Source organism: Gymnogyps californianus, chromosome 3 (genome assembly GCF_018139145.2).
Source record: "Gymnogyps californianus isolate 813 chromosome 3, ASM1813914v2, whole genome shotgun sequence".
NCBI lineage: Eukaryota > Metazoa > Chordata > Aves > Accipitriformes > Cathartidae > Gymnogyps > Gymnogyps californianus.
In genome coordinates, this window is record NC_059473.1 from 53,424,571 (window position 1) to 53,451,123 (window position 26,553).

At 38.6% G+C, this 26,553-nt stretch overlaps 1 protein-coding gene across 2 annotated transcripts in view; it reads left to right on the plus strand.

Moving 5' to 3' along the window:
* UTRN (utrophin) overlaps nt 1–26,553 on the plus strand; it is a 394,556-nt gene that overhangs the window by 164,138 nt on the left and 203,865 nt on the right. For both annotated transcript variants that reach the window (XM_050894491.1, XM_050894492.1), the window contains exons 50-51: nt 283–437; nt 5,635–5,824. In XM_050894491.1, the coding sequence (XP_050750448.1) occupies nt 283–437; nt 5,635–5,824 (345 nt within the window). The remainder of the gene's footprint in view (nt 1–282; nt 438–5,634; nt 5,825–26,553) is intronic.

A 26,553-nucleotide genomic window follows, 5' to 3' on the forward strand; every position in this document is an offset into this window, starting at 1 on the left:
AGTGTTTTTACTTCTGTTGCCAGTAAAACACAGAAGAGGCTCTTTCTAGCCTTTGATGGTTCTGGCAAATATAACTTTTCCTCACCTATTTGTGTTTTGAGTGGTTCATTGTCAGGACACTTAGTATCTACAGATTTTAAGATTTTTTCTTCTAGATGAAAAATATGCACATTTTTTGTTTTTAAAAAAAGCAAAAAGGGATTTATAATATGATAAAATGCATAATATGAAAAATAGTCTGATTTTTATTTTACTCTGTCTCATTCTGGAATTGCTTTTTAGCTGTTAGTACAGGATTTGCATAGAGGTGACATCACGGTAGCTGCATTCAATGATCTTTCTAATAAACTTCTTCGAGAGTATCGTGATGATGACACAAGGAAGGTGAAGGAAACCACTGACCAAATGAACACTTGTTGGGTTAATCTGAACCAAAGGTAAGTACAAGATTTCACTCTGTATGTAGCTGTTTGTGTCTTAAAGTTGTATCCTGTGTATATGTGTGTATTGCAATCTCTTCTCTGTGTGCTTTACTATAGCATTTAGGGCTACTGCGGGTAATTAGTCAATTACAGTGAAGCTGTTTTGAGTTTTGATGATTGAAATTCCCACAGTTCACCATGGAAGGCTTCTGTATGACTTCCCATTTATGTGGGTGTTTTAGGAAAAAAACAAGAGGGTACTTCTCTCATGTTTGGCCTCGGGTTTGCCTGTGGCTATTATTCTCTAAGTGTCTTTGAACAGTTCCTCTCCTGTTCCTTGATGCTGGTATGCTTTATGTATTTGTAGTTTGTTGCTGTGCTTTCTTTTCATAAGGCTGTAAGTATTCAGCTTGGTCTTCCAACACATTAATTCATTATGGTCTTTCATCTAACCGAAACTTTCCCTGAATGGGGCTGCGCGTTGGGTTCCTGAGTGTGATGCTTCTAGCACTCCCATCTAGAAAATACTTAAGCTATAGGAACCAAAACTTACTTGAAACTTACTTCTTTCTATTCATCTTCTATTAAGACATATTTGCAAATCTAATCTCTGCAGAAATTCTTTTTAGTATTTGATAGACAATTAACATTTAGGATAGTGTCTGACTCAGTTCCTGCAGCTTAAAAGATGATATGCTTTGTGGTTAGAGGGACAGAAGAGAAGTCTGATCCTGTGTATATGGGAGATGACCACCAAAGTCTGTATGTATGTGTGCATATATGTGCAGGTAAAAGGGGCAACTGCTTTTGTAATGAGATGTCAGTTAAGGGAAAAAAATCTTAGATAATAAAGCCTCTGAAGTTGATGTTATATCCTGGGGAGTGAGAGGAGGAGAACTTTGTAGTGGCAAGAAGTAGGTAATGAAGGAAGCAGAGTAGAATGTTGTCTTATCCTTCTTTGGAGGAAAATGGTACTTCTGTCATTTTGTGCTTTTGATGTGGCAGCTGTTTTCCTGGTTATGTCCATTGAGAGATGAGGTACAAAATAGCCAAAAGTTTTTTGTATGGCTCATTCCATGTGATCATTTGAGAGAAAATAAAAATTTGTTAGTCTCCAGATGTTTTGAGACATAAGATATGATTTTTCAAGAGAGTTAAAACATTTCATAATTATTCCATGTGATGCGGACAACTTCTTTTCATGGTTCTTCAGAAAACTTCCAGTAGACTGTGGGAAAGGCTTTGGTATATGACAAAACTCCTTGGCTTTTTAATTCTACTTTTTCTGAACTAGGTCATAGTGATGAGGTCATCTGAAAAGGCCTTTCCTGACCATTCATTTGCATTAAGATTAGGGACTGCAGCATTTTCACCATCAGATCGTCCTTTCTTTCCTCAAAGTAAATTAATAATTTTTCCAAAAATGCCATTAACTTCATCTGAATGTCATGATGACATCTGGGGATGGAGATGCAATTAGAGAGTAAGGGGAAACAGCTCCTTGTTGGATTAGCAGTAACGGTAGACTACAGCTCTGTAGTAGTCTCATTCACATTCAAACTTTGCAGTGTTTTGGCTAGAACTGGCATAAAACTGCCCACCACTCAGAGCAGGTGACCAGAAAGAAGAGCTCCTGCCTGGAAGCCTCTAATTATTTTTGAATCTGCTTAAAGTCTGCAATAATAAGTAATTGCATTCTGTTGTGTATAACTGAAGCTCCTCAATTATCACTGGGGCTACTGTTTTGCAGTGTGCAGCCTTAGGAAGATGAGTATCTGCTTTGTTTTTTTAACTAGGGACAGAATGTAAAGGAGAACTCAGAGCCAGTGGGTAGCCAGAATGTGGAGCTGCTCAATGTAACCCCATGGAGCAGCAGAGTAGAATTAAAAGGGGAGAATGTGCAGTGAAAACACCTTTTCAAGGGAATGAAGGTTTTTATACTTGCTTTAAATGCAATAAATAAAAATACTAGTGAACCTTGAGTGACAAGGCTTACATCATGTGGCAGATCTTGGGACATGCAGGGGTTGTACATGGAGCACACATGTGACCCTATGGCTTCTGTAAGCGCAGATCTGTGTTTATAGCATAATGCTTTAAAATACCAGTTTGTTCCATGCATGGAGGTTGTGGAAGGGGTCCTTAGTAACATCTTAGTAACACCTGGGAGAATCACAGTCCTGAATAGCACAAGAACACTACCAGGAAGACTGTAACCATGGCATGTAAAGCTGAAGGAGCTTATTTTAAAACTGTTGGCATTAAGAGATTGAAGCTCCCCAGCTTGACATTGTGTAAATTGGATACTCTGCCCAGTGACTGTTTATGCTCTATTTTTATACTTTAGGGTGAAACTGTAGTAATTCTGTGTGTTTTTGCTGCCTCAGTAATGGATTATAGTTGCTGTCTGTACTGTCTCAGATGTTATTTTCTGACTTTTGATCACGCACTTGTATGCATTGCAGATTTTTAGTTTAAATCTGAAAAAATAATTGGATGGAACAGAAAACTGAAACAGTGCCATGAAAACTTAAATAGTAGAGTTACAATTTTCTTTTTCTTGGATGTGTCTTTGCTAATAGAATCTGCTTAACCTTCTCCACTCTCACTGTGTTAAATGAAGTTAGCTGCATTTTTAAAGGATTCTTCAGGTTCTCCTTACATTTAATTCTTACATCCTGGAACGACCCTCTGTCTTTTAAGGCTGTTCTAATTGTATGAGAATTCTTTGAAAATCTGAGTCATCTTTTGATAGCGTGGGGTAGTCATTAATCTGCAGTACAGAATTGTCCATCATTTTCTATTTTACATTTGTGGCCTTTACTGGAAGGAAATGAAAGTATTTGCATCTGCTCTGTAAAAGTGTTGTTTGCTACTGCTATGCAGGTCCTCTTTAAAAGCACCCATGTAATCTTAGAACATTAGTTGTAAATCTGTTAATTTATGCTGCTGGAGTATGTATTTACTGAAAGAAATGATTTTCAGCTTTAATTCAAATATGACAGCAGTGGGACTGTAATAGGATTTCATTCTTTTCTTTAATTTCAACCAAGCAGAAAGTTTGAGAAATTAAAACTTTAGGCTGAAGATGACATTCTTCAATGAATGTTATTAGCTACAAAGTTCAGGTTGTCTCAATTCCCATCTAGTACATCAGTACTTAGACTTAGAGATCTGGGTCACTTACAGTGTTTTATCCTTTGGGACTTTTCTTTTTCTTTGAAGGTCACCTTTATTACCAGTCTGTTCTTCCTGTTGTCACTCCTGTTCTTCCACCTTTGGCCTTAACCCCCTGCTAGGGAAGAAAATCCCTGCAGAGGGAAAGGGTTTTGAAGTCAGAGCTCATAACTGCTTTTACTTTACATTTTTCTTGCAGTTCCTTGGTGTGCTCTAATTTTTGAGCTGCTGCTTGTTATCTTTTCTAGGCAATATCTATCAAACCATTTATAATCCCTAGCATGGTATTTATTACTTTTTCTCAAGAGTGGGTGAAGCATTCCAGAGCTTCAAATGAGAAGCAAGAATGAGGACTCTGCTAGTCATTTACTGGTAGCCAAAACTTGGGCAAGCATGAAGTCAGGAACGATTCACATAGTCTTATTTTGGATAAAGCAGTTACTAACAAGTGACATAAGACCTAAGCTCCTAAAGTGGGGGTTGCAACACTGTCTTTTTGCAAGTAGTCTCTAGAAAATTCAGTTGGTTATGCTAATACTTAGGAATGTAAGCCTGGCAGAATTGGGGTTGCATGAGATTTTCTTACTGCCGTTGAAGGAAAACAGCTTTTCCTTGATTGTGTCTTCTCTGATGTGCTAGTAAACCAGAATACCTGCTTTGAAACGTCATCCTGAATGGTACTGAACACATGCAGCTTCTTTTCTGAAAAGAATATGTTAACCGCTTTTGAAATTCGTGACTCTAAACACAGTGATTCCCTAATACTGTTGAGTAGTACTGTTGCCACAGCATGGCAAGGAGGAAAGAAAGCTTAAGTGGAATAGGAGGAGAAAGAAGACACATAAGGTTGGTGGGCCTATCTGGAGAAACGTGTTCAGTTCATGTGAAAATATCAAATGCTGAGTGTTTTGGCCTTGTCTTACTTGAAGTTAAATATCAGTTTATCCCTGAAATCTTACAATATGGTTAGTGCTTGATATGAAAATAAAATTGAACTTCCTACTTATTTAGCAGCAGCATTCTAGATAGTAGCCCTCTTAGGGATTTCTGTACAGGGTGTGGGACAGCTTGTTTCTTTCTTTTGTCCTGATTTTGGGCAAAGGGATACTGCAGAATAACAGCCTCAAATGGATGAAATTTAGCTTGTCATGTTTTAATTAATGTTGTTAATCACAGCTTCTGAAATTGCTGACTATAACAGTTTCCCATCTGAGTTTCATTTCAATAAGGAAACACTTCTGTTATGCAGAAGTATAATGTGATCTTTTTTCTAGGAAATCTTTTGAAGTTGCTGACCAACAATATAATCTGAAGGTTTTAAATGACTTCCTTACATCTTAAAAAATCCTCTTACCAAAAAAAACCCCCCGAACCTTTTGTGTTTGTACCAACCAGAGATCTTTTGGATTGATGGAAAATTTGGACTATATTCTGCCAGTCTTTTTTTAGATTTAAGCGTGTTGAGCATGGCTTGACTGTTATGATGGCAGTGTATTATTCTGTTTGAGTGACAGTGTCAAAAGTCATTTTTAGCAGGGAGAATCAGGTGTTTGACTTTTCATCCCTCAGCACTTTAACTCTTACAAATTTAGGGAAATGTTTCCACTCACTGTAAATGAGGAAGAAAAAAAATCCCCCAAACCCTCAGTGCTTCTATTCCATATGATTTTTGTTGATGAGGAAAAACATTCACACTTTTCACATATAGGAATAATGCTTCTACCATTTGGAGTAGCGTAAGTCCATGAGGGTAATACTCAAAAAGGAAAAGGTAGGTTTTTAATTAAAAATTTCGTTTCTTCCACATGACTTTTTAAAAAGGGCTGTGACATATATAACCAGTTAAGAACATCTGTGGGTAGCTATAGATAGAATAACCAGAGAAACAGTGATATAAATAATGATAAAACAAGCTGTGACAGATGTATAGTTTCTTAATAGAGATAACTTTCAGATTTCCTTTTAGTAGTTTCATTATGATGTATGTAATGCTGTATGTTATGGGGGAATATTCTGACACTTGTCTTGTTTTCAGAGCTGTTGATAGGCAGAATTTCTTGGAGACAGAGCTGAAGGCAGTACAGGCCTCACACAAAGATCTGGAGAGCTTCCTCAAGTGGCTTCAAGAGGCAGAGACAACAGTTAATGTTCTAGCAGATGCATCCCAGCGTGAGAACACTGCTCAGGACAGTGCCTGCATAAGGGAACTCAGAAGGCAGATGCAGGTGAGAAATCAAATAATACTGCTGTTATTCATGCTTTTTCTCAATGGCAAATGTTATAAAGGAAAACTGTCTACTGGAGTGGGGAAAACTGCAGCCTATTGGAAGGTGTTTAAAAACCAGTATTTTAGAAGTCAGGTGTGTGAAGGAAGCACATTTTTCTTCCTAAGGTTTGAAATACATATTTTGTGGACTTCTGTGGCACTGAGGGCTCTTAAATGTCCTTGGAGGGTGACTGTATTCAGGAAGCGTATACTTGATTAAACCAATTCATGTGTGATTGTCCAAGCAAACAATTTAATCTACTTCCCTCCAAGTAAAGCCCTCCTATCCCTGCCTGCCGCCTTCCTCCTGCTTTTCCAGCAATCCAAGAAGTTGTTGTGCTTGGATCACCTCTTCTCCTTCTCCTGCTGCCCAGCAGCTCCCCAGCTGGCCTTCCTTCCTGTATAGGCCACAAACTGGAAACCTGAGAAATCACTGAGGAGACTAACCGACACCAGTTACAGTCCTTTTTAATATATGGACACCCTAGCTTGTCTAAAATCTAGAAGGGAGATCCCTTCTCCCTGTCTAAGAAGCATGGACTAGCTGAGTACCACATAGTGTGGCTATTCCTGCCTTTGCATATCCCATACATCTACTTTGGGGAGGTAGGAGGGAGAGACAGGAGCTGGGTTCAGTCTGCATTAAGGGTACAGTGTATTGAGGGAAAACAGAAGGAAAGGGTGTGGAGACCTGACAGCTCTTGTAAAAATTAATATCTTTGAGTCTGTGGCAGCAAAAGGTTGAACATCACTGGCTAAAAAGATTCTGTGTTTCTATGATATATGAATTTCCTTTGTCCTGTTTACCTGATGTGAACGTTGTTCGTGTGTCATCTTTCTCCTGAATGTTTTAATATATTTTTTCCTTCAATTAGATTGGCTCATTTGGCACAGTTATTTTGATATGCACAGAACTGGGTGGCTACATCAGTTATTAAATCCTGCAGTCTGGGTTTGGAATAATGTCATCTGTGGTCTAAGATCATGGGGTTTGAACAGCTTATAATGAAAAAAAAGTGCTGCTTTCAGTAGTGCTGTTAATCTGAACATATGTACATTGAATTTAAATGAAACAAGATAGTTTAAATTATCTGATAGTAAGCTGCTCACTGTAATCATAAGGAAGAGAACAATATATTGTGGAAGCTTGTGTCTGTTGAAGATGACATGTCACTCATCAATGTTTATATGATTTTGGTCAGTCAGGTAACTCATCTGTAGAGACGTGGCTCTCTGTGAAATGCTGAGACTAGTCTGTAAGGGCAACGCCTAGAAGTTAATATTATACTTTCTATTGGCAAAACCCCCTAAAGAGCTAGTGTGGTGGAGGTGGAAGAGCTAAAACAGGGCCACAGGAAGCTAACAACATGAGGCAGTGCTGTGTGTAAATAGACTTATTTCTGCATTATCTTGCATTCTGTGTAGTCAATCACATCAAGATAAAGCTGTTATTTCACAATTTGCTTGTTGGCTCTATGCAGCTGTGAAGCACCTTGGTCACGGAAGATTGTTCACTCTCCTTCACTGTACTGCAGTCTGGTTAAAATTGCCAGAGTTGTGCTGTGTGAGGGGGGAACTGCTGGACAAGGCTGCTTGCTGTGTGGAGAAGGTCTGTAACCAGCTCTTGACCATGCCCATTGTCCTGGCTTGTAACCATTGACAAGGCAGATATAGGTGCTTGGGCATGGCCTCCCCTTGTTCAGCATCCCGTTACCTGATATTCTCCATCTTTTTCTGTGACTGTATGCTTCTACACACTGTGCACATGAAGCATAATCACTTAACTTACCCATGAGTTTACATAATATTGTGAGGTTTTTTTCAACTACCAAAGGAAGTAGCGCATGTCAAAGACTATCATAGCATAATGGCTTCTGAAATGAACTTTGTCCCCTACCATCTTTCACTCACTTTAAATATAACTGAAGACATTCATATCATGACACTGGCAAACACTCCAAAATAAATGTTTCTGTTTTCAAATATTTGTTGAAATGAACTTCTGAAAACAAAATGAAGCTCTAATATCTTGCTGTACCTTAAAAAAAATCACTCCCTTCCAAGTTCTTGATCTTTGTTTAATCAGATATTAAGCTTATTTCCTGTTCTTCCCCTGTTGAGTGGTATAAAATAACAATGTTCTTCTCTTTATGCTTTGTTGAATATGTGAAGAAGTATTTCTTCTAAATGGTTTTAAGAAGAATGCAGGGCTTGTGCCTTTCTCTGCTCTGGGTGAAGATGCCTCTGCCCCCAAGGCCTGTGTGTTGAGTAAAACTTTACTATGAGTTTAAGGTGTGATAAATTCTAGGTGAAATATGTGCTGAACATAGACAAAACATGACTAATTTTTTTGTTGTTGTTATACGTCATGCATTTTCAAAATAGGATCATCTGTTAAACTGGCATCTGTGTGTGTGCATGGGAGGACTATCCTCCATTACATTTTGGGACTAACTTGTTTGGCTGCAGCTCAAGCCACTCTACAGTGGGATCAGTGATTTGGGCACTGTTGAAGCCTTGTTTTGCCTTCCATTGCGACATCTGAGGCTAGCAACAGTACTATGCAAGTAATGCAAACTTTTAGTGCGGTAACGATTTCTTTTTGAAGAGGAGGAGATTCACAATTATATCAACGGTCTTTTTAATTCATTCTCTCGGTATCTAAATGTTGCAGAAGACTTTCCTTTCAGGTTAGTGCTGAAACAGTCCAGTCTGTGTTGCAAAATGTTTAGCAGCCACCTGAAAGAGGTTAAAACCTAATTTGAAGCAAGATGCAGAAAATGACCTAGGAAATAGTAAGAAGTAATGCCAGGTCAAACAATGTGTGTGAGGTCCTGTGTCTACAGGTGTAAAGGTCTTCAAAATAATTTGAAAGTTTTGTTTTATTGTAAATTAAAATCAACATGACTAATGGTGGGCTGTTTGTTTGTCTCACTGCTTGATTCAAACTTGTATATTAGCTGGGAAGGAAAAAAGCAGGACTGAAAGAAGGCAGGTGTGGACCATGGGTTCTGTCTTACACAGAAGCTGTTTGAGCTCTTGCACAGTGATTTCTGAATGCCTCTGTTTTTGGACTTGTACTGCTTCATAGGTTTCCTCAAAAGATGTTTGGTAACAGTATGTCAGCTAATGATGGTAGGCTAGAGCTGGTAGGTTAAAAGAACAGACTTGTGGGAGAGAAGAGTAGATATAAGCCAGAAGCAATGGAGTACAGCGGAATGGTTCAAATGAGTGGTGGAGATGAGGAAAAAAGGTGAGTCTGGCAAGGTGGAGAATACAGGAGGTAAGACTTCTATATACAGAGTGGAATGAAGGCTCTGTTTCCTCAAAATAATGTTGTCATTGGTGCTGGACGGATCAGGAACAAAACAGGGTACAGTTAAAAGGGTTTTACCTGAGGACTGGTAGAATCATTGATTCAGTTCTAAAAATAAACATGAAAAGGTTGTGTTAGCAGAATTTGATGGGAAGAGTTTTTAAATGTCCTGTATGAAGAACCTGCCCCTGGCATTCATCCCTTCAGATGGAAAGTGCCTGAGAAGAGGCAAAGCAGTGTATAATGCACTGGCATCTAGCTATGCATTATCTAGGATCATATGAACTTGTCATGCTACCTGTAGTTGGTGCCTCCATACTGTGCTGATTGATGTGCTTGAAATGTGTACATACCTGTTCATGTGGCAATATGCACATTAAATAATATGATTAATTGTAATGGTGTCTACCACCTACTGTGTTCATAATGGCCTCCCTGAATCTTTGCTACAGCAGCCCCTCCAATAGAGGTTTAAGTAGATTCTTCATAGCGCCTTCGGAAGTAATAAGAAGTAGCTGTCTCTGGTTATGCTGCAGTATCGCCACACCTAGGGGTATGTTGGCTGTATTGCATTGGGAGTGCCTTGCTGGTAGCAAAACACTTCCATGCTCTTGAATGTCCTACTGCCATCCTTAGATGGCTTAAATAATTCTGCTTTGTCATCGGAAAAACATCAAAATGATGTTAGCTCTTTGGATTCAAAGATGGCTAGAAAAAGGGGTGATGGCACAACTGTATGCTTTTAATTTGTCAAAATTCTATTCTTTCTTGTCCTAACAAGTCATTCAGGAAAAGATTTTAATTGGAGATGGCCCCTGAAAAACATTCCTACTTTCTGGCACAAGTGAGAATCCTTTGAGATCCCTTTGACTAAATTAGCTTTAAGAGAGTTTTCATAGCAGAGAGGTTTACCCCCTGCAGTTTTTCCTTTTGTATTGGGCAATCTAGTTTTGAGAAGCGCCTGTGTGATTTCTTAGCCTTTAACGTATGGCTGTTATAATTAGGGCAGGTATCCCTCTGCTCCTCTCTCAAGATTTATAACACGGTCTGTTATTCACTCACTCTACAGCTCTGCCAGAGCTGCGTTCAGTCTGAGAGCGAGAGCATCCTTCCCCAGAGTGAGGGAGCAAATGCTCAGTCTGCCGCTAGAAAGCAGCTACTAGGGGAGAGCAACTGTTGTGATACACTGGAGCCGTCTTCCTGAAGGAATTCCTTTTTTGTTCCTGCAGCTTTCAGGCTTAAATTAATAACCCTTCCTGGCTATTTAGTGGACTCCTGAACGGTGGCAGACGCTTGGCTGCTAAACAACTTCATTTACCCTCTGCAGAAGCAAAGCTGAGCAGTACTGGTTAGAAGAATCTGTGAAGGCTGTTATTTTTTTGCATTTGTTTCGTGGGGTTATTTTGGGAGAGAAACTTATGCTATATCAACCTCCTTTGCCTTTGAAACGTATAAAGCCTGTGGTTCGCAAAAGCAGTCCTGGAAGAGAGCATGCTCAGAAAGCTGGCAAATCATTGTCCAGTGACCGGGAGGAAATGATAGTTGCTCTTCATTTATAATGCAAATTCTGAGGTGTCTTCAGAAGTGTGGCAAACTTAAAATGATGGCTGTGGTGAGAACATCTCTGCAGAAAGTTGTGGTGTTGTTGCATCGTTTACAGAGGATGGCAGTTTCTTCTCCCCGTTACCAGAAGCTTTGTAAGGTAAGAAATGTAAGCCCTAAATCTTGAGAGTGTCTAATGCTAACTCTGTTGTCTGAGATAAAAAGAAAAGAAAGTAAGAATGGGATGAGTGTCAAAAGCATCTAGGCTATCTAGTGTGTTTTTAAAGCCTGCCATGCTCTCATGTGTGTGTTTTGTTAAAGAATGCAATACAAAAAAACCCCTGTGCTTGTCGAGTGATACATTTTTTTTTTTTTTTTAAAGTGCTCTCTTGCCTACCATTTAAGTGTCCGGAAGGAAACTGTTTAATGTTCAATGATCTTTTGTAAAATACTACCACATCTCCTTTTCCAAAGGAGTTGGTTAATTCTTGGTAAATGCAGTACTTTAACTCCTGGGTACCCATTATGTAGAATAACTGCGTTCTTCCATGTCCAGTGTTTTTGCTTTTGAGCTTTATGAAACTTTTAATTAGGAATGAGTTCAGCAGACTAATATGCAGCCATGAAATCTTGACTTCACCTGCCTGTATTTATAGAGTTCTTTCAGAGGTAAAAAAATAAGGAAAAGTTGGAGGAAAAGCATGTTGACATCGGCTACCACTCATATTAGTATTTTTGCTGTTACCTGTTTTGGTGGCTGACTATTTCTGCTTCCACCAAGACTGTGTTTACTACTTTTTTTGCACAGGTTCACTAGTTCAGAACTTTAATACTGTGGTAATGATCTAAGCTACCTAGGAAAAAGTCATTTTTTTAAGTAGGTTGATCACTCACCAGATTAAAATAAAAAATAAATAAATAAATTTCAAAGTGGTCTGTAAAGTCCACGAGTTAATACTGCTGCGGTGTTGGTGCCTGTGTGGAATGGTCATACTGTGGTGTATTATTGGACTTTACAAGGATCCTGCTTCATAACTTTGGAAAGATATAAAATTGGAGAGGTCTCCAGCTGTATACTGACATAACCTTATAGAAATTCTATTTCGCTGCCTTTGAACTTGTTTTTTTATTCTTGCTGCTTGTGATACTTTAAAACTGCCTGTGTGTTTTGGTGAAACTATGCCTGAGTTTTGCGTACGAGGTGTGTGAAAACCAAAGTGCATGACCATATCTTGTTCCGACGATAAAGCAAAGCCACCGTAACTCATCATGCTTGCTTCAATCTGAAATGTGTTTTCTATTGAGAAATACAAAAAAGACATCAAGTAAAAGAGATCCCACCTCTAGTAGAGTTTGGAAGTAAGAAAAGGGTATAATGAAGTATCTGGTTTGTAACAGTGAATCTTGTAGAGGAAGTTCTGGCATATGGGGAAAATCACATTGTTTTCAAATGGGTGTTTCAGTGTGCTTCTGTTTACAAAGCTGTACTAAGAGAATCATTATGAAGAATGACAGACAGTAGTTTGTGTACATACAAGCTACTGTAACAAGCATGCCTCAGTTATTCTTGTCTTTATCAATTCTATCATTAAACAGCCCTGTTTGCTTTTGTGAATAAGGCAAATCTTTTTTCATTAATGTAAAGACATGGTTTTTAATTGCCTTTTCATAAGCACTAGGAAATTAAAAGTGCTTTAAAACCTATTTAGTCACATTTTTGTGTATAAGCTTGTTTGTAACAATGTTTGTCACACAAGAACTGTTTAGTGACTCTTGCAGTAGTAATTATTTGCTAATTAGCCTGAGAGCCTAGTAAATGGTTGGATACTTAATTTGTTGAGTTTAAATCTACCCAAGGGGTAGTAAAAAAATCTTCTCAAAGGCTGTTATTAAAATATATTTTCTGATTGAGAATCCATGCAGTGATAGCCTCGGGAATTTTTGCGTAGCTTAAGATTACACATTTTATGTTTTTCTATTTGTTAAAAAGTCAAGCAGCTTAGTGTTTTCATACGTCTGTGCTTAGTTTACTGAAAGTAGAATTGTTGGTCTGCCTGTAAAGTTAAATCAGACACTGATTGAGGAAAAAAGGAATAGTTTACAATCCCAGTCACTTCCAGCAGGTGTCAATGTAAGGCAATGATATATGGGAGTCTGGTGGTGGAATTGTTAATACTTAGATGAGAAAATGGTGTGGAAATTACAAATTAAAGCAACTATGACAGCATGTCAGGAAGGATTTCTTGTAGTGCTTTTTATACTTCTGTCTTCGGAATTTCGCAAGTTTGTACATGTCTTGTGAACTCTGTGGATACACTAATATAGTTCAGTTCTGCCGAAGAGAAGTTATTTACTATAGAGTATGTGAATTATTGCATTGTGTGCAGGGTAGTTGCTTCATGAACTAGCATCTAAATGTTTCATGTGAAGTGTCCTCTGAAGCATAACAGAGTGGCAATGAAATAAACATTAAAAAAGTGCCAATGAAATATTTAAGACAAATTCTTGAAGTTAGTGTTTGTCTGTTTTAAACTGCACTGTTTATAAAAGAATAAACAAGGCTTTATTATTGAACTGTACTGGGGAAAGTCATAATTGTTCCTCTTATTAGCAGCTTCGTGTAGTAGTAACGCTCAGCATTCATAGTCTTCATTTTGCAAATTTCTTAGAAGCAGAAACAAAGATAAACACTTTGACATATTACAGCATTGCTGAAAAACAGGATATCCAAGGTTTAGTATATTTCTTCTTTTGCTGCTTTTTCTTTCACTAATTTCTTCATACCAAGGTGAGTTTTGCCAGATGTAACTTTTTCACTAGTATTGCTATTTGATTCTTTTACACTGAAATTAGTGGCATACCAGGGAAAAATGTGTATACTTAGCATTGTGTTGTCAGGACAACATGCAATAAGTTTTGCTTTACTGTTGTTAGCAGCTTTGTTTCATAACTCTTTTGTAACATTTTGACACTCAAAGTGAACAACCAGAAAAATGTTTTGTAGGGGATGTCATCTGCTCTGTGTTCTTGCTAATATGTAGTTGTTCCTTAAAGAATGTCTTCTATTAGGTATATCCAACTAGCTCAGACAAGAATGAATTTAGAATTTTACTGGGAACAGAAAAAAATCATGGTAAGGTACAAATCAATAGATCTCTTCTGAGAGACCAGAACTACAGTATTACTTACAAAAATGAAATAGAAAATTGGAAAGCTTTCTCTAACTTCCCTGACAGAAGTGAAACAATAGCACGTCTCTGTCAGACAGGTAAATGATTACCTTGAAATATGTATCCTCCTTGTGGAACTTGACTGTGGTGTTTTTGAAACACACTGCTAGCATTTAGGGTCTGGAACATTCATCCACTGGAGAACAGACTGAGGAACATAGCTAATAGCGGAGAGAGTATTTTCTCATTTCTTTTGTGATGACTTCTTGAGAAGACCCCTCTTTAAAAATAAATAAATAAATATTCAACCCCCTTCATATAAAATACTTGAAATCTCAAATCTGATCCAACATGAGTCTTCACGCTTGAAGTGATACATGGTAACTTAGGTGAGTTCCTGAATTCCTCAGTTGTGAAGAGAAATAATGCATCAGAAATATGTATCTTTTGTTTTTTTTATGAATACATAACTTAAAATGCAATTCTCTCATTTTCTGCTGTTTCATTTTTTTATGGCTAGTGTTAAATTTATAAAACCACAGGAAGTTAAAAGCACAGTGAATACTAGAGTTGGCCAACATCCTCTTTTGCTGTGATACTGGTGATTGTGTTCCAGAGGACATTTACATTATGTTGAATTTTGAGAGTAGCAGCAAAGGCTCTGTTCCTATGAAATTTTGAAAAAATGTGAAGATCATGGGGGGTGGGGCAAAAAAGGCATGAAAGGTTGTGTTGAGAAATGGGTCGGTTAGTCCTGGTTCCAATGAATTCGACAAAGATAAGTTTTCTAATGTTTACATGACTTCAAGTTGATTTAGAAAATAAATCATTGGCACTTGATCACATTCGGGTATGAAATACAGGTAATCAAGTGTGGATGAAGAGGAGGCATTACAGCAGTGATATACTACATATTTATTGGACAGTAGAAGTGAGAACAAAAGTTAATTTTGGAAGCGTGTCCTGAAGTAGGCTACCGTATTAAGCTCATTGTTGGTTGGAAAATGAAGCAGTATCTCTGTCAAAAGCATTGCTAAATTATGCAGACAGTTTCTTTTTTAGATGAGAAATTTAAGTATGGACTGCTTGATATAGTTTTAGTCATATAAGGGACATTCTAATTAGATCTTGCTACCATAAAGCCTTATAGAAGGGAGGAGGCCAGAATTAAAGGGAACCTTGGATATAATGACTGTTATCTACTGAAATATAATGAGGCTAAAAGTGCACTGGTGAAAAAAAAAAAGGCTATTTTGAAACAGGAGATTTAGTAAATAATACCTAATCATCAGCATCTCATGAGTTTAGGATTTACCGTTTTAGAAAACAACTGAGAAGTGTAAATGGTAACCACCCCACCTCCAAACACCCACGCCTTGTTTGTTTTGAAAATGACTGTAGAAGAACTAGCATCTGTTGTGATTTCATGAGATAGCATATGTGCAGAGGTGGGATGAAACATGACTTGGGTGTGTGGTAAGCAGAACAGGGTTAATGTACAGCTAATGAAGACTCACACAGCTTAAAGTGCAACAAGATAGCATGGTGGTGTTTAGTGACTGAAAGGGCAAGAAAACCTTATACCTTGGAGAAACGTGAATAGGCTAAGAATGCACATAAGTCAATGGTCATTTAAAATGAATGAGATAGACATCATTTCTTTTTGGATATGGATTAAAAGTTGGAAAGCTGAAAACTGGTGGGAGAGTACTTGTAATGATAGGCATCTGGAAGTCTTGGGAGATGAAAATTGATTTGTTACTGGCATTTATTATAGAATAATCACGGCAACTACAGAAGCAATGGAAGGCTGAAGGGAGAAGGTTTTTAATGGCTTTAAAAAAGAGGTAGGTGAAGGCTGGAAGTGACTGTCCAGTAAGTCAAAAGACATGAAAACTAGAAATATGGACAACAAATGAAATTCAAGTTGGAAATAATAACTATAATGGAGTTTAGTTCTCCATTGGTATCAAATTGCACCTTTGTATGCAGTTTATCAGTGACAGACAAGGACAGTTAGGGGCTTTGGTGTGTAGGCAGTATGTCAGTTGTTAACTGTTAGCATGTTATGGATTGATTCCCTTTGGAATTTTGGCGGGATCTGGTAAAAAAAAAAAAATCAGTGGGATATTGGAAGGATATTTTCATGTTTTGATAAACTAGAGAGATAAAAGATCCTGAGAACTCCCATCCTCTTCCTGAGGATAGGATAAGCTGGTTCATGAAGACAAGTGATTGCCACAGATGCAGCATCTGGTTGTGATTGGAGGTGGAACTGAGAAGAATGGGCAGAATTGCAAGGAGAAACCTGTAGGTAAAGTATTGGGAAGGCCTCTTGATAGTGAGATTTAGGAGCTCACTAAGTCTTTTTTCCCAAGAACCTATGTGTCCTCAGTCCTTAAAGAAAATGTTTTAATAAGTCCCCAAGCAATGGTTTAGTTTAGTAAGCCATTTCCAAGCATGAAAGAAGGCGATTGTGAAGAGCCAGCATGGATTTTAAGAAGGGTGCCCAACCTGATTGCTTTCTGTGAGAAAGATGTTGCTGTTTCTTTGGATGAAGGGAAAGCAGTAGTGTTCCCTGATCTTGACTTTAGAAAGATATTTGACACAGTCTCTGATAGTCAAATTGGGGATATATGGACAGGATAGATGAGCCAAAAGGTGGGAAGAAAACTGGTCGGACCGTTGGTGTTCCTCAGTTGCTGGGACTGAGACTGGTACTGTTTAGCATTGTCATGAATCCGAACAGTGGGACAGAGTGCACCTTCAGCAGGTTTGTGGATGATATCAGATTGTGGAGGAACAGTCAATATGTTCCCATTCATTGGGGCCTCAAGTGGGAGGGATGGGCTGACAGAAACCCCATAAAGTTTTTAAAAAACAACAAAAAGACCCCAAAGCAAATTCTTGCACCTGAAAAGGAATAACCCAATGCATTGGTACAGGCTGTGTGAGCAAGATCGTAGCCATCAGATAGGGAGAAGTGATTATTCCTGTCTACTTAGCACTCATGAGATCATGTCTAGAATACCATGGTTGGTTTCAGGCCCCCAGTTTGAGAGATACGGAGAGACTGGGGAGAGTGCAGTGCTTGGAGGCTGGAGCACATGATGTAAGAGTAGAGATGGAGGGAGTTGGCTTCATTTAATTTGGAGGGGAGAAGGCTCCAGGGGTTTCCAAATGCTGTCACTGCCTCCCTGGTGGGTTGTTATTACAGAAGATGGAGATGGAGCCAGGCTCTTCTCAGAGGTGCCCTGTGAAAGGAAAAGAGGCAGTGGGAACAAGCAGCAGCAGGGGAATTGGGTGTAAGGGCAACAATTCTGCACAGCAAGTGTAGCTGAGCACTGGAGTGGGCTGCCCAAAGAGGCTGTTGTATTTCCATCTCTAGAGGTATTAAAAACTGTAGTGGATAAGGTCCCTAGCAGCCAGACCTAGCTTTGAAATTGGCTCCTGAAATTGGCAGGAGGTTTGAGTGTGTGACCTCTAGAGGTCTTCCAACTTGCGATTTTTCTATGATTCTTTGTGCTAGTGCCCTATTAGCTTATGAGTGAAGACTAAAATAGTCAAAACTATAGTGCAGCAGTTTTCAGCTGTGGCTGTGTTGCCTACTTCCTATCAAAAGGAACTTCACGTTTTTACCCCATGTGAAAAATTCTTACTACTTTGCTGAATTTTGATCTAAATCTGGGCCTGCTATGAGTCTGCTGTACAGCCATAGCACACGTTCATTTGTGAATCCTTTTGCTGTAGTGCAAATTCAATGGTTAACAATGTGGTACAGTCAGGCATTTGGTGCATATCTGAATTTTGTGGCTGTAATGAGAAGGCACTTTAATATAGTGTAAAACTTCCTGTCATCTAACCTGCCCCCCGACTTACTTCTGCATTTGCAGATGATGTTTTCAAAACTTAAAAAGAGCATGCCACTAGCCCCTTTCAGAGAAAGGTTGTGCACATCTTGAGTGATGAGGCTGACCTAAATGTAACCATTTTGTTTTGCCGTTTGTCTAATTATCAGTGCCAAATGAAACTGTATAATAAATTGATACTTTATTGTAAATCCTTTTTTACAGAAGACTGTGCTCTCTAGTGCTCTGTGTATGTATCAGGCTTGTCTAGAAATAAAATTGTTTATCCAAGGTGAGAGAACAAGGAGAAACAAAATGGGAGGGGACATAAAGCTTCGTAAATTCGGTATTTTTAACTGCTGCACCAATCATTCCTATTTGCAAGCAGAATGCAGCTTAACAGGAGAGAAGATGGGTTCTAGGATATAACTTTTTTCAATAACATTTCAGTAGTATTTTGGAAGGGAGGAGAGGAGGAGAGAGAGATGAGTGAAATATTTCACGACATGCTTTTAGAATCCTCTTACATTTAAAGGCAAGTGTGATTTTTGAGCTGAAAATATTTTGCTATTGCAGCAAGAATGAAAATGAATATAAAATATGGGGTAGTTCTATTAAGGGATGAATGTAGGATTAATGGGAAAATTGACTTCCATGAACTTCACATGTTTACAGGAGCTGGATCAATATTTGTTATGAGACCATCTTACTGTAATATTTTATCACAGTGCTTTTTGATTGCTGCCATTTTTCAGGGAGCAATTTTTTTTCCTCTTTCCCTTCGGGCTCAATTATGCTGCCCAAATTCATGAAGTCCTGAAGCAGTAGGTGCCTAAAACAGCATAGTGCTTCACCAATTCCTGTCTAGAGAACTGACTGTCTTTCTTGTCTTCCGCCTCATGCAGGTCATTTGAGTTTATTTTTAAGAAACCTGCACTCACTATGTAGCTGTGAAAATAGTGCTATTTGAAGCTGTCCTGTCACTGCTAGTCATCAGGGACTCTAGAATAGTTCTGCCCTTCCTTTTTGCCTTCCCCTCTGTTTTCAATCAAGACAGACTGATATGAGACTTCATGTTCCAAACTTGCCCTGCAAGCTTCCTATTTCATATCCACTGATTGCAGACCTGCGTGGCTCTCTGGCTGCCCTGTGACGTTTTCATGTTGCGCACTCTTGATATACTTTGCTGCAAAGCATTTTACTTCAAAGCAGAAGTAACTTACGTAGTCCTGCATAACTGGGTAATTGAATGTGGGTGGAAGGTGTCAATGGTGTTCCTGATAACTGATGTCCTGTGTTGTGCTACAGAAGGCAATTCTTCATAGTCATAGTGGAACTATATTTACTGGTGGTTTCTGGTGTATGGTAAATATGGTAGGTGCTGCAAGTGAAGTAACAAATTGAAATGCCTCTGATGCTGTAGATGCTCCTCAGTTGCTGATGAGCCCTGTATCTGTAGGCCCAGTGTTGTGCTTATAGGGGAAGTGCTGGCTTCTCTGCACTGGTGTTTCAAATTTCTGACCTGAAGAGAGCATCCTTTCTGGGGAGAGGCAGAGACTTTGGTTTTCAATGCTTGCTCAATTCTTGGCGTTTCTACTGAGACTGCTGACCAATTAGTGCTAATTGTGCTGGGTTTTGGGATGTGGTCCTAGAACAGTCATCTGAGGTCACTGCTTTCTGTCACCTGCCATCTTTGGACTCAGTTTGAACTATGCTTTTTTCTTTTTTCTTAAGGAAGAATGCATTATTAACCCTGAACTAATCAGTCACCCTTCATGTTTAATTTTGAAAGTTCCATATCAAATACTGTAACTCTCTTTGTTAATGGTCTCTCTTATTGTTCGCTACAAAGAGAAGTATTCATTTGTTACAAATTCCAACGCTGCAAACTAGTTGAAACAAATGTCTTTCTCCTCTTTCTTTCTGTTACTGAAAACAAATTTTAAACTTCAGAGTTTAAATGAAAGTTACCTACTACTTAATGTTTGGGTTCCTCTGAGATTAGGATGGAGGCATAATAAAAGTTACAGATTGCACAAAATACCGCTCCCCCGCCCCCTTAGTATTTCTTTATTAGCAAGCACAACACTTTCCTCCTTTGGAAGAGGGGGGAAAAATGGGGCCAGAAAGAAAAAGGAAAAGCCTCTCAATGGAATTTCACTTCTTTGCTATGTGTTTGCATCAGGAGCTAACAGCAGTCCCTCAGCTATTTTCACTGAAATAGCTACATATCTATTTGCAGTCCATTATATTTCACTTCATATAGCCCAATAGTGCAGTGATAAATTAGCTCTGGAATTTCTTCCCGTAGCCATCAGTAAGACGAGTACAGTCTTAAACAATTCAGCTGTTATCTGTAAGCGGATAATTTAGCCAAATAGCCAGGTTGTGGAAGACTCTCATCCCTTATAATGGAGAAACAAAACATTGTTTCCTCTATATAAGGGTACTTCTAAATGGAAATAAGGGAGGTCATTGAGAGGTTTTTGTTGAAGAATTTGGATCTGGACATGACCTTCCATGAGCCCTGTCTCTCTTCAAGCTGATGTGATAAGGCCCTTACATAGGCTTAGTTACAATTGTTTAGAGTTAGAGGCAAGTGGATTCTACGACTCTTGGACTAGGTTAGAATTTTTTTTAAATGTTCATTTTGTCTGAACTCCCCTTTTGCTAGATGACTGAGTTCTGTCTCGCTGTTGCAATGATAAACTTCAAGATTTCAGGCCTCTCGGGTGCTATGGGATGAGGAGAGCACAGCAGTTTGGTTTTAGAGGAAAGCAAGTGTATTTCTTTTCCTTTTTTCCGTTGCAGAGGTGTGGTAATGAACTCTTTCATAAGGAGAAACTAGCGCACTGCCAGCAAAACCTGAATACACATTTTGCAAGTGTTTCTGATGGTTGTGTGACTGAAATGGGGGGTGTAGGGGAGGGATATTCTTAGCAAACAGCATTAAAAATATGGGGCCCCTTTGAATTATGGTGCCAACAATTGTTTTAATTGGAAAACAGTGCAAAGAAAACCTGAAACCAACTCATGGATTTTGTGATTGTGGAGAGATCTTTGGAAGTTGTGATCAGGTGCTGAGGACTAGCAGGCTTTATCCTGTGGAAAAACCTATTTAAACTATCATTCAATAACACTTTTGAGTGGAAAAGTCTAAAATACAGACTAGCTTTCTATAGTTCAGGAGTGCTTTTCCTTTTCTAAAGCAGCCTCATAAATTGAAGGTACCAGCTAAAAGTTATTTTCAGCTATGGATTAGGGTTGATTCAGTAAAGGAAAAGTGTCAGAGGGAATAGCGTGGCTAAAACTTAGAGCATGGTTTTATTTTGACATTGCTGATAAGTGACTGCAATGGGAGGGTAGAATTAGCCTACTTGTGTAATACGACAGCTAATTGAGCTTGTCTATGGCTACTAACCTGTTCCTGTGGCATAAAAGACAATACTCATTTGGGAACATGAGTAGTTGTTGGTACACATGCTGATCTGCAGACGGTAGCAGTGATCAGTAGTGCGTTTCAGTGGAATGATCTTGTAGTGTGGATGAAGAGCAACTAATTTTTTCCATGCATTTATAACGAACCTCTGGTTTTAAGTTAACAGGTAATCTGTTCATACTAGAAGAAATGTGAAAGAACAGTTGCATGGAGATTCCATGCAACAAGTAAACAACGGAAAATGTGAAAACGGAATGAAAGATAGCTTTGGCTAATGTGTGGTTAATATCTTAAAGGCAGTTGAACTTAGGAATAAGCCAAGGTTATGCTTCAGTCTAAGAAGACTGTATAGTGCACTGGGTTAAGTATGTTAATCTTTAATATTCAAGGTTCCTGATCAAAATTTGAGGAGGCAACGAAGATTTTGTTAGTGAACAAATACAGGCTTTAACATTATTGAAGGTCCAGTATGTTGTTGAGAAGTTATATGTTCCCTGGAGGTTCAGGTTGGTTGTGCTGAAGCTTAATGAGCATTATTCTAGAAAAAGAGAGGAATTATAGGCTGAGCAAAAAATTAACAGCTGCAAACCAGAAGAAATGAAGTCCTCTAACTGTGTTACTTTTGCATATTTAATAAACTTGGCTGTCAGCATGCTCATTGTAAGTCTCTTGTGCCAGGTAAGAGCTGCTAGAAATTATGCCAGTCTATGTGTAAAGAACCTACAGATGTTCTTTGAGGTGCTGATTAAGGGCCAGTTTGAAAATAAAAGTGCTTGAATGTTACACAATTTTTAAGTTGCAAAAGGAGGGGAAATACGATCACAAAAAAGATGGAAACAAACAAGCCACAGCCCAAAATAAAGTTACTGAAAAAGTAGGTTTTCTACACAAGTGATACATGCATCATGATATATGTATTATATAATTATGTTGAAATGTTTTTGAAACAAGGACAAAGGAAGACCATATATGTATAGAATATATATATTTTTTTTAGTATGAAATCAAGGGAAATGAAACTCAATTGGTGGTAGTTATGATACGCTCTAAATGGCAGATCTAGAACAGAATACAAGGGATTTTTAAACAGAAACTGGGGAAGGTATAGGAAGGCTCCATACTATATCTTTTTCAGGCTTCAGTCCAGTTGCATAGGACATGTGAAAGGGAACTGTGATTTAGATCATCTTAGAAAGCCCAGGGCATAAAGCTAAGTATAATCATTTGTCTTGTTTAGCATTGTTTAATTTGATTATAAAGTATGTTTAGATTTTATGACTTTTGGTACTGTCCCAGCATCTTTGCAAGAGATAAGTCTTTGGCAATAACATTTGTGTAGTGACTTAGGGAAAAATAAAATGAAATTGAAGACACTTCAGAAAGAAAAACAGCTGGCTTACCGTTTATAATGGTGGCATGAATTTCACGGTCTTGTTGTTTCACCTAATGGTGGTTTCCTGGGATGGTTTTTGAAGTTAGAGTCCACACACTGTTAAAGGGAGAGCTGGCAGTTGGTCATTACTGTACTTGGAGTATTGAGGCTTCAGTCCGTAAGGGAGCCTGGAACTTTTACAAAGTGGCCAGAGTAAATGAACCTGTTGGAAAGGACAAAAAGGCACATAAAATAGCATGACTGGGCACCAAGCTACAGAAAACACTCATCTGCCCTGTTGCTGTAGCGCTGTCTGTTTTGTTCTTGTGACACAACATTTTAGTAATGCTCTAAGGTGAAAAACAGTAGTTTGCTTTTCTTCTGAACAAAACTGCAGAGAATAGAGTAGCTCTCTGCTGTAGAAATACATTAGTGTCGCTGCAGGAGAAGAGTGAGAGACAGGGCTGCATGAAGTAACTGCTCTGGAGAATTTCTTAATTCAGAGAGCATATGAGCTATGATCCCTAATCAAATGTTGACATTTGTGTTGATTTTTTTTTTTTAACCTTCCTCCCCCTTCCCCGGACCCCTAAAAGTTCCACCAACAGAAAATGAACACTTCTTGTTTCTGATACAGCCCCTTTTCAGACTTTTTTTTAAAATTTCTGTGATTTGACTGTTTCAAGCAGTAAGGCTGTCAGGGTTTGCACAAAGTACTAAGATAAAAGATGTTACACCTCCTTTTTGTTCGCTCTTGTGCTGTAAATCTTTGCAGATACACAGGCCATCACTGCCTGTGGCTTTTTTGTAAAAGAAAGTACACTTTAATTTCTCTCAGTGAAAGAAAGCAGAACAAAGGAAAGTAAATAAAGTGCCATTCCATCTGATATTCTCTGGCTAATTTTATTCTTTATAATTTGATCACAGCCATAGGCATTATGAATGCTGATTTCCCCTGTTACTGTAACTGGTTCCTGGCAACTTCCTTTGTGTGATCATTTGAAATTAATTTTCATACATGCTCCAAGGGAAAATGGTGACTACCTCTTCCCTTTTCTCACCTTTTCCCTCCCCTGTCACCTTTGTAATTGCTTGCCTGCCAAGTGTGCCAGTTCCAGGTCTGCCAGCCCTTGCTTTTAGGCCTTGTGGTACTGGCTTCATTGATTTTACAGATTTTATTTATTTCTCAGTGTAGAAAGGAAGGAGAGTGGCAAATCAAGTTCAGTGGCTGCGGTGAAAGTCTTTCAAGGACTACCCATGGTATGATATTTGGCATGTGAAAAAAAAAAAAGCTAAAATGATGCTGTAGTGATTCCAGGAGGCTCCCATTTTTGGGAGGAACATTGTTACCTGCACACAGCTCTCTTGCTGACAGCTGTTGAAATGATGAAGGGTCTCTACCTGGCAGCAGCAAGATGAGGTGCTCGTAGATGTAATTCCAAAGTAAAGATCTATACCTAGCAGCGGTCAAACCTGCAGGAAAAATACCCAGTTTATCCACGAGCTTTTGCCTGAGAGAGAATTAAAAAGCAAATTAGAAAGTATTTTTTTTTCTACTGCTTTCTTTAAGTGAAAATGTTAAACATGTATTCAAGGGCAAGCTAATCTTTCAAGTAAAAATGTTAAATGTGTAATTCAAGGGCAAGCCAGTCTTTTTACACTTGTTGCTACAAAGCTCAGGTGCAGTTTTCACAGTGCCCATCTGCCTTCTGGTGTGCTTGTGTGAACCAGCATGTACTGACTGCTTCAGTCTCTTGAGCCTCTAGTTGGAGAAAAGCCCAATGGATTCAGTTAAAAATATGCTGCACTTACAACATGCAGAAGAGAAGGGATGCTACACAAGATGAAACAGCATCAGTTGAAGTGCTGGACTGTTAAGCTGCTCGTGATAACTGGTTGTAAGTTGGTTTTACATCAAATTTCTTCACGTAATCCAGAGGTTGGGGTTGTGGAGCTGGAGTTTTTTGCTATAAAGACAAAGCCAAAAGTAAAAAATTGTAGTGGTGGTAGCCAGGCAGATAGTCTAATTGTTTCTGTAAAGACATCACTGTACCTAAATTACTTGTTCTGCCCTGGTGAACAGAGAAGGGAAAAAGGCAAGAACACTAGTTATTTCACAGAACTTATGGAGAAGAGATTTAGTATCTTAAACTGGTATCTTTGGTGTCAATGGTTACTGTTCCCCTGTGCCTTTAGCTGTAGTCTTTCTTTGTGATCCCCAGATCTCCTGCTGGTTAGTCACCAGAGTGATAAATCTTCTTTCACATGAAGGGAGAAGTTTACTTTCAAATTTAAGATCAGCTTTCAAATGCTCCCTGGCTAAGGTGGTGTGATATATTGGGAAGTGCTGTTATGTAATCTCAGTCATTAGCCCTTCTAAATGACAGGAGTAGGCTTCATACTCTGGGGCAGTTTTCTAAATGTACACTTAGTGTTGCTCTCTGTGGTTGTTTCATCTATTTGTTTCCCTCATTTAAAAGACCAAGTTGTCAGTGAATAAACTTCTGGAAATTCTTCCTCGGACTGTTAAAATGTTCCTTGTCACTTCTAGCTCCACGCCATTCCTCATCCCCTATGTGAAAAAGAAACAAAAAAGCCCTTTCCCAACAGGAACTAGTGATGCCCGTGTTACAATACAAATGTCTCCAAAATTTGGGTCACTTCCTTAATCTTTTCCCCTGCTGTATAGAAACCAAATCCTTAAAAGTCTGTCCTAGATAGGTTGATAAACTGTTTTAAAGAAAACCTGCTGTGCCTACTAAGGTGGATGTCTTAGTAGTTAGGTTGTATTGCTATCAACACTAGTTTCAGTATAATATCTTGAGCTGTAATGTTGCAACTGTGAATCTCTACAAAATGGTCACCTGATAGTTAACAGTAAATGCATTGAATGCCACTTACTGATTACTCTGCAGGAGGGGTTCACTTTTTGAGGGAGGAGAAAGCCCTCTTCCCTCCTCTCCATCAGCACTTTCCCAGTGGATGCAATGTAGGTGGAGATGTAATTGTAAACATAAAGTAGAACGAAACATTTTGTCACTGTGTATTTTGGAGAACCCTATTCCTGATTTTTCTAATGAAGAAAGTACCATGGCTTCAAAGTAGTGGTATCCTATATCTTGTCCACTGTTACATTTGCTAGTGTCATCTGGTTTCACTAATAATTATTTTGAGATTCTGCAAAGTGAATATTGCAGTAGGTTTTCCTGTGGCACCACTGATACATAAGTTCTTTTAGGGCTAGACTGTATATAAAGTATTAAATTGCACCGTGCCTATGTGATAGCAATGAAGGTGTGTATAGAAAGCAAAGCTGCATCCTTATCCAGTCTTGTCTGTCATAGTATTTTTATAGCTGTGTGAATGAGGTGAGCTACATATTTCAGTCTGAGTGATAAAACGGATTTGATTTAAAATGAGAGACATAGTGCTATGGAGGTATACGATATGACTGCACCCAAAAGGGCCTTCAAAATTGCAAATAGAATTTAGCAAGAAACCTTCCTAAGATCATCTGCTCCTGATGATAGGCAAATATGTGCTAAATTTGCTACTGGAGTTCAGAAAAAAGTATAATAAATTGTGTGCTTGTGATTCTGCCCCACCATTTCCTTTTGACTTTTTAATGTGTCAAAGATATTTTTTTTGTTGAGCTAGAACCCCCAATTTTCTGGCTTGCGTATGGAAAGATAAATGAGCTATGTATGTATATGAGTCATGTGATGTTACAAATAGCATTGGAGATGCACAAATTTAGGTTTGAAATAAGTGAGTGACTCTGGAAGATATTTCCCCTGTATTTGGGGAATTCACAGTTGTACCTATGAGTTCACTACAGAAGGATCAAGTAGACACTTGAGGTGATGATGTAACTTCATGTTTCTCATACATAAAGAAATAACGTGAGTGGTAAGAAACAGTGCAGATAAAAGAGCACAAAGACTGCTGTGTCGCCTAGTCTTAACCCAATGCTGAGATCATCTATAGCTATGTCACTTCTT